We start from the raw sequence: 12313 nt of genomic DNA, 5'->3' as shown, positions 1-12313 counted from the left end.
AGAGGGAGAGAAGCAGTTGGTTGCCTCCGGCACACACTCCCACAGGGAACCCACAGCCTGGGTATGTGCCCGGATTGGGAATCGAACCCAGACCGTTTGGTGCACAGGAAGCTGCTCTACCCCACCAGCAACACCAGCCAGTGAAGTGTTCTCTAACCCGTGATTTCGAACCCTTTGGCAAGTAAAAGGCAGGCAGGCCTGCAGTTCCGGGGTGGGAGTGGGGCAGGCCCTCCTGCAGCCCACGGGGAGGCCTGCAGATGTACCACGCCCGCTCGACCGGGACCCTGGGCTGGACCCCGCTGGCGTCTGACCTTCCCTCCCACGGGCAGGCCCAGCTTTGTGCCCTCAGCCGCCACGGGGCTTGGTTTCCCCGCACACGTTTGACTGAATTGCTGTGTTTGCCTTTCTGCATGTCGCCCATTCCTTCCGGGGTGCCCAGGCTTTGTCTAGCCTTCCACTCACTCCACCGGCTGCGGAGGGTGCCGGGCCTGGTTACCTGTTGGGAACACGGGCGAGGGCGGGCAGATGGACCGAGTCCCGCCGGCCGTGGGCAATTACATGGCACGGACACAACTGTGGCAAGTGCTACGCAGGAGCGCAGCGGGCATCTTCCAGGAGCAAGTTCCGCGGGAGGGGCCTGAGCGGAGAGAGGCCGAGACAGGGGCGGCAGACCCTGTGCCGATGTAAGAACGTCCAACCTCTAGGGAATTTTTGAGTTTATTTGAGCCAAACTGAAAACTGCCAGGAAGCAAAATCTCAATGGGCTGAGAGGATGGGCGGGAAATGGCAGTGTTACCGCTTATTTAACACATCAGCATCAAAGGGAAGACTTAAGGTGGTTCCGTGAAACCCACTGGCAATAGATTAGGGAGGAAGCAAGGCCGGGGCATTTCTGAGCCTGGCTAAAAAGGAGCATGGAGCCCTGACCCGATTGGCTCAGTGGATAGAGCGTCGTCCTGTGGACTGAAAGGTCCCAGGTTTGATTCCGGTCAAGGGCATGTACCTTGGTTGCGGACACATCCCCAGTAGGGGGCGTGCAGGAGGCAGCTGATCGATGTTTCTAACTCTCTATCCCTCTCCCTTCCTCTCTGTAAAAAATCAATAAAATACATTTTTTAAAAAACAGGAACATGGAGAGACACACACACTTCTTTTACGCTGGTGGGTTTAGGAGAGTTGGTGGTTAGCGCCCACCGGGACACACTTGTCGTTAGAAAGTTTAACTTCAGACCAGCCTGTGTGGCTACTTACGGTCTCTGAGTTCACGAGGCCACCACGCCGGCCGCCCCTGAGCTGGTCAGGTGTAGGATGCGGCCCCCTTTCGTCCACATTAGAGCCTGGGTTTTATTCTAACATCACGAGAAGCCATTGAAGGTTTTCGGCAAAGCCCAATATATCTGACTTACGGTTTCCCGAGATCCATTGGCTGCTGCGTACCCCGTGGAGCAGGGGTCCTCAAACTACGGCCCGCGGGCCACATGCAAATACAAATATTGTATTTGTTCCCGTTTTGTTTTTTTACTTCAAAATAAGATATGTGCAGTGTGCATAGGAATTTGGTCATAGCTTTTTTTTTTAACTATCGTCCGGCCCTCCAACGGTCTGAGGGACAGTGAACTGGCCCCGTTTAAAAAGTTTGAGGACCCCTGCCGTGGAGAGTGGCTTGGAGACTTCTCAGTGGGCAGGTGAGGTGGGGCGAGTGGGTGGACAGAGGAGGAGCATTGGGGATGCTCTGGGGGGTGCCGGCAGCCTTACTGAGAATGGATGTCAGCTCTGGCCATGAACAGATCAGTAGGAGGGACTCTCACGAGAGTCCATGCGGCAGTTTCTGGTAATGAACAGTGGGAGCTGCGAGGCAGACGGGTCCCCGAGCTGGGCCGCACCTGCCTCATGCCTTGTGTGTGCTGTCCAAGAGGAGCGGCCACCTCCGTCCGCCGTCCTGAGCGCATCTTTCTGCTCATCACTTCCGAAAAGCCTTGGGAACTAAAGCTTCCCATCTCCCACGCTGCCCGACAGCCGTCTGGCCGGGTCGTGTAAAACCTGAAATCCCTCCATGACTAGCTTTTCCTCTCAGTGTGTCTCGTGTTTCAAGAAACGCATTTTTATAAGTAGCTTACGCGCACTGTCTGCACACCTGTCTACAGACCGCCTGTCGCTGCTCTGCAAGCTGTGACCCCAAGGCCTGCAGGTCTGCTTACTGTCTGGCCCTTTGTTGATCGGTCCTCCCTCATGTCAGCAGGTTCCCGCCAGGCTGTCTGACTCCAGGACCCCCTTCCTCGCACAACCCGATGCATGTTTCTGCAGGTCCTGGCTGGGGAGGAAAAGGCCTCAGGTGCTTCTAGCTCTGTGGTACCCAATGTTATGTGAGTGCACACTGACTCCCGGGTGCTGCGCGGCCCAGGGACTGACAAGTCCTACGGATTCCTGCAAACCCCAGGTGGTTACTGTGCTCTTGGGTGTGAGCGAAGAACAAGTTCATTGGCTCCAGTGTGACTGGTGGGCACACTGCCAGAAAATTAGGCATCGCTGCCTTTAAAATCTGTTAAGCTGATTTCATTCTTTTACTGGTTACGATACTTTTAATTTCCTTCTGTAGGTAATGAAAGTAAGTTTCTAAGCATTATATGTTCCTACTTAAGAAAGTATCACTTTATAAAACACCTATTAACTTTTGCTTTCTGAAATTTAGGGTGTCCATTATGCAGATATTCTTTTAAATTATTCTATTTTTTCATAATTTGTCCTAAACCTGCTGTTTAATACTACCCCCAAGTTTAAAGAACATTTTAGCAGCACAGATGTTATGCAAGGCAGCTATTTTCCCATCCAGTGGATATATTGCAGGGATATACTCACTACACTCACTACTTACGTACCCAGTGGCTGCCGAATATTAAGTACAGGTTACTTGTTCTTTTGGCCTCTGAATTCAGGAGTCCTTCAGTTTTTTAATCAGTGAATTGTTCGAATAAAAAATATAAATGTGTATCGACAGAGAAAGCCCAAGAAAGCTAAGGTGGAGACTGCATGATCACTGTTCAGGGCACACAGCTCAGTGAGAGTGAGGCCCGCTGCATCGGCCTCAGAGATCTCTGAGAAACGCAGGGCTGCTGTCCGAGGACCAGCTTATAAAGCAGGTCAGGACGGAGATCAAAGCCTGTGGTGCCTGCAAGCGATCTGTAGGGCTCTACGGTGTCAGGGCGAAGGAACAAAACCCAATACCAGTCTCCACCCCACAAATGTTCACGTTGACGGGAAAGGAACATCTGCTGCTCTGACACAGGAGTCGGGTCAGTTTCTCACCTCCGCCGTCTGACGGAGGCACTCGCCCGCCTCTTCCTCCCGCTCCTGAACTCACAGGAGCGGCACGTCCACTTTCCAACCAACAGGAACGGGGGCAGGTAACGTCCTTTTCAGAAGAAAAGCGTTTCCAATAAAATTTACAAACTTTATTAAGATTTAAGCTACAAACCAAACGTTGGCACCCACCGTATGGTCGTGTTGGCTCGGGGCACGGGAAGGTGGGACGGCCACTCTTTCCAACGCAACTGCACAATTCGCTGCCATAGGTCGGCTCATTTTCTCAGACTCTGCACCTCGTCCTTCGGTTTACAGCCCACACGGCAGGGTTAACAGAATGTTAAGTCACTTACCACCGGGCGCTAGAACAGATGGGAAACGGAACCACTATTCGGATCAAGTTCTAACAAGGCTTTGGCGGCTCAGTCGTTTTCCCAGGGAGGGTATCAATCTGTAAATCCCGAAACGGTGATGCCGTTTGTGGAGCCGTAAAATCCACACCCGCGACGGTGTCGCCACGGCGCACAGGGGGGTCCACTCATTCTGCTTCCCCGGTCGCTCCGACCGAGCAGCTTTCGGGTGGGAACCGGAAGACTTAAAGAGGACCGACTTCCTCCGTGACACCATGGTGAAGACGGCGAGAAACGGGGTGTGCAATCAGCCAGCTGTGCACGTCCGCACCCCGACCCCGCAGGCCTGTTCCCAGGGCTCCAACCGATGTCACCGACACTCGGGGTGGCCGCCGAGGGCGGCGTCCTCTCGCAGCGGGGCCGCCCGCTCAGATCAGAGGCCGTTCGCTGCAGCCGGGAAAGTGGTCCTCGGTGCGGAACAGGACGGGCGGTTCGTAGCCGGCGGGCGGGGGCCTGCTGGCGGGCGCCTTGGCGAAGAGGGAGGGCACCGGGAGGGTGTGCAGGAGTTTCCGGAACGCGCTGGGGAAGGAGCCCAGCTCGGCCTCCGCCCTGGCGACCTGCTCCTCCATCCGGGCCACGCTGGCGCCGATCATGCCCACGAAGGCCTCCAGCCGGTCGATCTTGCCGTACACCTGCCGCATCTCCGTGGCCTTGGCGTGGATGCGCGGCACGCCCTCGCTGACCACGTGGGAGGAGTCGCCGCGCAGCATGTCCAGCATGCCCACGAACTCGTCCACCCTGGTGAGCAGCTCGTCCAGGCTGGCGTCCAGGGCCTGCACCTCGGGCCGCGCCCCGGCCCCGGCCCCGGGCAGCAGGCCGGCGGCGTAGCCCGCGGCGGCGCGGCGCAGCAGCGGCAGGTCGCGTCCCGGCGCGCCCCCGTCCGGGCCCTCATCCTCCCACGGCCCTGAGGCGATGCTGTGGCTCTGCGACACGTGGCCGCTGTCCCCACTCCAGGAGGCGAGCGGCGGCTCGGCTTCTTCCGCGGATCCCTCGCGAGATGGCCCGCGACGCGCCGAGCGACCCTCCATAGCCCGCGACTTCCGGGCTGCCGGCCAGCTTCCGGTCTCCGCGCGCACGCGCACGCACAGAACGCCCCTGCTTCCGGGCTGCCCGCACGCGCACGCGCACGCACACGCGCGCTGTGGTCTCGGTGTGCACGCGCTCAGCCCGAACCCCAGTTCCGAAGGAAGGTTTGGCGGTGCAGTGAAGTGCGCACACCCTAAGTGCACAAGTGGATTCGTGTTTGCACATCCATACACCCACGTCGCCTCCATCCAGATGAGGGTAACGCGCATGCCCAGGGCCGGGAAGGGTTCCCTCCCGCCCCTAGCTGCTTCTTGCTCGGACACGGCTGTTGCTTACTACTCCGTCAAAGAACAAGGGCCAATTAAAGTGTGCAAATTAAATTTAAATTAACTGTGTCTGCTTACCAAGGCAGATAGCTCAAACGGAAGTTCCTGGCTTAGAAACTTGGGCTATGCCAGTTCTCTTTAAACCGTTTTAAAATTTTATTTTATCGCAGGTGTTTTTATTTATCAGTATCGCTTAGCTCCTACTGTATACCAGGCACTGTTCTAGGCACCGGGTGACACAGCGGTGGACCGACGATCCAAAAGTTCTGCCTCGAACTTCTTCCTAGGCGTCGAGAAATTGATAGCATGTTACCTAGAGATGAGAGTGCTTATCAGCCAAGGACCGATTCTGCAAATCATCAGCAGGGGTCGCTGGTGACAGCCCAGGGCGCTCCCTGGAGCAATTCCCAAGCATTATAGTGGGGAGACACTTGACCTTGGTTAAATCAAGCAAAACAAATAAAAAACCCACAAATACTCTGGAAGCAACCCTAGTGTCCATCCATGGATGAATGGATAAGCAACATGTATTCTATCCACACAAAGAACTAGCATTCAGCCTTAAAAAGGACCGAAATTCTGACATGTGCTACAATAGGGATAACCTTGAGGGCATTGGGCTCAGTGAGATGAGCCATTACATAAGACAAATGCTATAAGGACCCCCCTCCCCTTACATGAGGTCCTAGGGTAGTCAAATCATAGAGAAAATAGGACAGCGTTTGCCAGGCGCTTGGGGCGGGGGTGCTGTTTAACGGGTATGGAGTTCCAGTTTTGCAAGATGAAAGAGTTCTGGGCATAGGTTGCACAGCAAGATGAATATACTTAACACTACTGAGCTGAACGTTTACAAATGGTTAAGATAGTATCTTTTATGGTATATATCTTTACCACAATAAAAAAAAATTCTCCTCTTACCTAATAATCCTAGGTTAAATGAGATTCATTTGGGAGAAATTATCTGAGCTTAAGATAAAAGATTTATGAATGAAAATATTAACTAGCATACTTTTAAAAAAAATCTTAGAGAGTAGAAGGAAGGGAAGGAGGGACTTTTTTTTAGAGAGAGAAACATCAATGTGAGAGAGACACATTGATTGGTTGCCTCCTGCTCCCACTCTGACGGGGGCTCGGGGTCGAACCTGAGGTACGAACCCTTGACTGGTAATTGAACCCAGGACCTTTTGGTCTGCGGGATGATGCTCTAACCACTGAACCAAACTGGCCAGTGTGACTGTAGCATACTTATAAAAAAACAAAGTAGGAGCTATTGTTACCAGTGAGATGATGAGACCTTGGTTCTCGTCACCTTGAAGAAAAGATTTCATCAAGAGACAAAATGCAGCAAATCAAGTAAGAAGGCATTGGCCGCAGCAAAAGCAGACTCAGGACAGTGAGACAAGGAAGGGCCCAGCTGAGAAGCCACCGGAGAGCCCAGGTGGGCTGCTCTGGCTCACCGGGAAGCCAGAGAAAAGGGGCCTTGGAGAGCGGTCCAGTGGTGAGCTGGGATGAGCTGCCACTGCCCAGTGCTCCCCTGGCTGCAGGTCTCAGAGGTCCCTTGGAGTTTAGGAGGGGCGTGTCTGTGGGGAATAGGGGAAGGGAAGGGCGAGGTCGTGCTCCCAGGAGGGAGAACCCACAGCGGGGTCCTCTGTGCTGAGGGTGCTCATTGCTCTGTTGCAGGTGGGAGTCTGAGGGGAGGTCCCAGGGGAGGGTCTCAATAGACTACCCATCAGCCCTCCAGGTGCTCTTTCAGGATCAGGTTTCTATTGATTGGTCACAGCCATTGGCCCTTCCTCACTGGTCCTTCCTCACTGCAGCTTGTCCTTCCTCATTCCTGCTGGTCCTTCCTCACTGCAGCTGGTCCTCCCTCACTGGTCCTCCCTCACTGGTCCTTCCTCACTGGTCCTTCCTCACTGCAGCTTGTCCTTCCTCATTCCTGCTGGTCCTCCCTCACTGCAGCTGGTCCTCCCTCACTGGTCCTTCCTCACTGGTCCTCCCTCACTGGTCCTTCCTCACTGGTCCTTCCTCACTGGTCCTCCCTCACTGGCCCTTCCTCACTGGTTCTTCCTCACTGGTCCTTCCTCATTGCCGCTGGTCCTCCCTCACTGGTCCTTCCTCACTGCAGCTGGTCCTCCCTCACTGGTCCTTCCTCACTGGTTCTTCCTCACTGGTTCTTCCTCACTGGTCCTCCCTCACTGGTCCTTCCTCACTGGTCCTTCCTCACTGGCCCTTCCTCACTGGTTCTTCCTCACTGGTCCTTCCTCATTGCCGCTGGTCCTCCCTCACTGGTCCTTCCTCACTGCAGCTGGTCCTCCCTCACTGGTCCTTCCTCACTGGTTCTTCCTCACTGGTTCTTCCTCACTGGTCCTCCCTCACTGGTCCTCCCTCACTGGTCCTTCCTCACTGGTTCTTCCTCACTGGTCCTTCCTCACTGGTCCTCCCTCACTGGTCCTCCCTCACTGGTCCTTCCTCACTGGTTCTTCCTCACTGGTCCTCCCTCACTGGTCCTTCCTCACTGGTTCTTCCTCACTGGTCCTTCCTCACTGGTCCTTCCTCACTGGTCCTCCCTCACTGGTCCTCCCTCACTGGTCCTTCCTCACTGGTCCTCCCTCACTGGTCCTTCCTCACTGGTCCTCCCTCACTGGTTCTTCCTCACTGGTCCTCCCTCACTGGTCCTCCCTCACTGGTCCTTCCTCACTGGTCCTCCCTCACTGGTTCTTCCTCACTGGTCCTCCCTCACTGGTCCTCCCTCACTGGTCCTTCCTCACTGGTTCTTCCTCACTGGTCCTTCCTCACTGGCCCTTCCTCACTGGTCCTTCCTCACTGGTCCTCCCTCACTGGTCCTTCCTCATTGGTCCTTCCTCACTGGTCCTTCCTCATTGCCGCTGGTCCTCCCTCACTGGTCCTCCCTCACTGGTCCTTCCTCACTGGTTCTTCCTCACTGGTCCTTCCTCACTGGTCCTTCCTCACTGGCCCTTCCTCACTGGTCCTTCCTCACTGGTCCTTCCTCACTGGCCCTTCCTCACTGGTTCTTCCTCACTGGTCCTTCCTCATTGCCGCTGGTCCTCCCTCACTGGTCCTTCCTCACTGGTCCTCCCTCACTGGTCCTTCCTCACTGGTTCTTCCTCACTGGTCCTTCCTCACTGCAGCTTGTCCTTCCTCACTGGACCTCCCTCACTGGTCCTTCCTCACTGGTCCTCCCTCACTGGTCCTTCCTCACTGGTCCTTCCTCACTGGTTCTTCCTCATTGGTCCTTCCTCACTGCAGCTGGTCCTTCCTCACTGGTCCTTCCTCACTGGTCCTTCCTCATTGGTCCTTCCTCACTGCAGCTGGTCCTTCCTCACTGCCACTGGTCCTTCCTCACTGCAGCTGGTTCTGAGGCAGCCAAGGTGTCACTTGTCTGGTTTTGCTGCTTTTTTGGGCCTGGAGCTAAAAAACAATAGAGGCTTAGGTGTTATCTTTATTTTTTAAATGTCTTATTAACCCTCACCCTCGGATAGTTTTTTATTGGTTTTTAGAGACATGGAAGTGAGAGGGAGAGAGAGAAACATCGATGTGAGAGAGACACATTGGTTGGTTGCTTCCCGCCTCTGCCTGCCGGGGATCAAGTCCTCAACCAAGGTCCGAGCTCTTGTCCGGAATCAAGCCCTGGATCCTTCAGTCCACAGGCCAGTGCTCTATCCACTGAGCCCAACAGGCCAGGGTAGATGTTATCTTTGGGAAGGAGGAGTCATGGGTCTAAACCATGTGACCAGCGATGTGCTAGGGGAGGAAAGGTAACCCTGGGGTGAGGTCCTTGTTTTCCAGTTTTGCCGGTTGCTAGCCACCCTGGTGACCTCCTGCACCTGGTCCTTGCTCTGCTCGTGTCTGTGTAATTGCCCACCACACTATCTCCTATATAATAAAAGGCTAATATGCAAATCGACTGGAGGAATGACTGGTTGCTATGGTGAACACTGAACACCACACTATATGTTAATAATGGTCAAGTGATGGTACCCTCCTTCCACCGAATTCCATGCAATCATTAAAAAATGCTGGTTGAGGATTAAAAATGGTGGCAGAGTAGGAGGATGCTGCATGGTCATGCTCCCAGGAACAAGCTGGAATTACAACTGAAATACAAGAAGGCTTCCTGAATAATCAACGGAAAACTCACAGGAGAAAACCCTGATACCCAAGGGCCGAAGGTGGAGCCGGCATGGAGACTGGTAGGAGGGGCAGAGACGTGACCCACAGAGGGGAACTGAAGTCCCAGAGAGATATCTCAGCCGGTGGTGAAGGTAGGGAGGGGGGGAGGTGCCACTGAGAATTCTGGGATCTAATCCCAGAGCTGGGTCCCTAGCAGAGAGCACCAAACTGAGGAAGGTATCCATATAACATCAAGCTGTGAAAAGCAGTGGGGTGCTGTCTGCCAGGGAGTGGCAGCTGAAAGTTCAGGCACCCTCTTAAAGGGCCAAGGCACAAACATTCCCTGTGGAGCCACCCACCTTGTGTTCTGGCAGAGGGAGGGTGAAGTGGACTGGAACTGTGAGAGCAGAAGCCAGCACTGGGGACTCAGGGGGCAGAGCTCAGAAGGCAGACACTCCAAGTCTCCTCGGCTCAGTCAGTCCCTCACACAGCCACATAGACATCTGCCTTGCCTGGGGGGAAGACAGTTGACACACCCTATTGGAAAACACCTTGGTCTGAGGCCGCTTAAGAGATTAAAAGTAACAATTCGAAGGAGTAGCAGCTGTGTCTGTAGCCCGCCCCCATTCAAGGAACAGCAGCCTCCTGATCACCACACCCTCTGTCTGAGGAACAGCAGCTGTGTGTGAAGCCTCCCGCCACTAGCCAGAGGAGCCACCACAGCTGTGAACAGCACCCACCAGAGGAGCTGCTACCAACTGAGGAGCAGCTGCTACCACAACCGCCCAAGGAGCAACCACAGCTTGAGGAGCCACTGACACCCAAGGAGCAGCCACTGAACAACTCAACATCTAGATATGGCAGTGCGATCAAACATGGGTAGACGAAGAAACCCCCAAAGGAAAGAAAAGGAGGACTTGCCAGAAAAGCATCTAAGTCAGCCGTGGGCAAACTACGGCCCGCGGGCCCAATCCGGCCCATTTGAAATGAATAAAACTATTGAAAAAAAAGACCGTACCCTTTTATGTAATGATGTTTACTTTGAATTTATATTAGTTCACACAAACACTCCATCCATGCTTTGGTTCCGGCCCTCCGGTCCAGTTTAAGAACCCATTGTGGCCCTTGAGTCAAAAAGTTTGCCCACCCCTGATCTAAGTGATACAGAGGCATGCAACATGACAGAAAGGTAATTCAGATTAAGGGTCCTAGAGTGCATAAACTGGATGGAGGAAAAAATCAACAACTAATGCAAGAAGCAAGAAGAAACAGATGAAAAAATCAATAAATTATTTAAGAACCAAGAAGAAATGAAGAGTGATATAGCTGCAATAAAAAACACCATTGAAAGTTTCAACAGTAGACTAGGAGAAGCAGAGGACCAAATTAGCGAATTAGAAGACAGGGGAACAAAACACACCCAAACTGAACAGCAATTGGAAAAAATAATTAAAAGACAGGAGGAGAGCCTAAGGGAGCTATGGGACAACATGAAACGAAACAACATACGAATAATAGGGGTGCCAGAACAACAGGAAGATGAACAAGGGTTAGAAAACCTATTTGAAGAAATAATATCAGAAAACTTCCCTGAGGTGGGGAAGAAAAAAATCACACAAGCACAGAGAGTCCCAAACAAGGTGAACCCGAAAAGGCCCACACCAAGACACATCATAATTACCATGGCAAATGTTCAGGACAAAGAGAGAATCTTACAGGCTGCAAGAGAGAGACGGAAAGTTACATTCAAGGGATCTCCCATTAGATTATCAAATGATTTCTCAACAGAAACACATCAGGCCAGAAAAGAATGGACAAAATTTACAAAGTGATGCAAAGCAAAGGACTGAATCCAAGAATACTCTATCCAGCAAGGCTATCATTCAAAATTGAAGGGGAAATAAGAAGCTTCACAGACAAAAAAAAAAGGCTAAGGGAGTTTATCACCACCAAGCCAGCAATGCAGGAAATGCTAAAGGGACTGGTGTGAAAAGAAGAAATAAAAAGCTCAGAAAGAAAACAACCACCAAAAAAAGAAATGGCTACAAACAAGTACCTTTCAATAATAACTTTAAACGTAAATGGACTAAATGCTCCAACCAAAAGACATCGAGTGGCTGAATGGATAAAAAAACATAACCCATAGATTTCCTGTCTACAAGAGACCCACCTCAGAAGAAGGGACTCACACAGACTGAAAGTGAAGGGATGGAAAAATATCTTTCAGGCAAATGGAAATGAAAAAAAGCTGGGGTAGCAATACTTATATTGGACAAAATAGACCTCAAAGTGAAGGCCATAACAAGAGATAAGGAAGGCCACTTCATAATACTAACGGGATCAATACAACAAGAAGATATAACACTGATAAACATATATGCACCCAATGCAGGAGCACCCAAATACATAAAAAAACTACTGGAAGATATCAAAGGAGAGATCGACAACAATACAATCATAATAGGGGACTTTAATACACCACTGACATCACTGGATAAATCCTCTAGACAAACAATCAGCAAAAAAAACAGCAATCCTAAATGACTCACTAGATCAGATGGACTTAATTGACATCTTCAGAACACTTCACCACAAAGCCACGGAATATACATTCTTCTCAAGGGCTCATGGGACATATTAAAAAATTGCCCACATATTGGGTCACAAACAAAGTCTAAAAATGGAACTCCCATTTGACCCTGTGATCTCACTTCTAGGAATATATCCCAAGAAACCAGAAACACCAATCAGAAAGGATATATGCACCCATATGTTCATAGCAGCACAATTCACCATAGCTAGGATCTGGAAACAGCCTAAGTGCCCATCAGTAGATGAATGGATTAGAAAACTGTGGTACATCTACATGATGGAGTACTATGCTGCTGTAAAAAAGAAGGAACTCTTACCATTTGCAACGGCATGGATGGAACTGGAGAACATTATGCTAAGTGAAATACGCCAGTCAATGAAGGAAAAACACCACATGATCTCACTCACTCATGGATAATTAAGACCATTATAGCCGAAACCGGTTTGGCTCAGTGGATAGAGCGTCAGCCTGCGGACTGAAGGGTCCCAGGTTCGATTCCGGTCAAGGGCATGTACCTGGGTTGCGGG

General features: G+C 52.0%; 1 protein-coding gene and 1 long non-coding RNA gene across 2 annotated transcripts; both read right to left on the bottom strand.

The window, feature by feature from the left end:
- Positions 1 to 3434: 3434 nt before the first annotated feature.
- On the bottom strand, positions 3435 to 5123 carry BLOC1S4 (biogenesis of lysosomal organelles complex 1 subunit 4). Its single transcript, XM_081105465.1, has one exon. It carries the CDS (start codon positions 5003 to 5005, stop codon positions 4079 to 4081), a length of 927 nt encoding a protein of 308 aa, XP_080961591.1. The 5' UTR covers positions 5006 to 5123; the 3' UTR covers positions 3435 to 4078.
- Positions 5124 to 5268: 145 nt separating this feature from the next.
- LOC308529390 lies at positions 5269 to 8989 on the bottom strand. Its single transcript, XR_013996766.1, has 3 exons — positions 8227 to 8989; positions 7051 to 7105; positions 5269 to 6981 (listed from the first exon to the last, which is right to left on the bottom strand). It is a non-coding gene; the product is annotated as an uncharacterized lncRNA (long non-coding RNA).
- Positions 8990 to 12313: the final 3324 nt, after the last annotated feature.

Source organism: Myotis nattereri (genome assembly GCF_964212035.1).
Source record: "Myotis nattereri genome assembly, chromosome: 1".
In the NCBI taxonomy this organism is placed as follows: domain Eukaryota; kingdom Metazoa; phylum Chordata; class Mammalia; order Chiroptera; family Vespertilionidae; genus Myotis; species Myotis nattereri.
The sequence above is the reverse complement of the archived record's forward strand: the minus strand, read 5'-3'. Positions and strand labels throughout refer to the sequence as shown.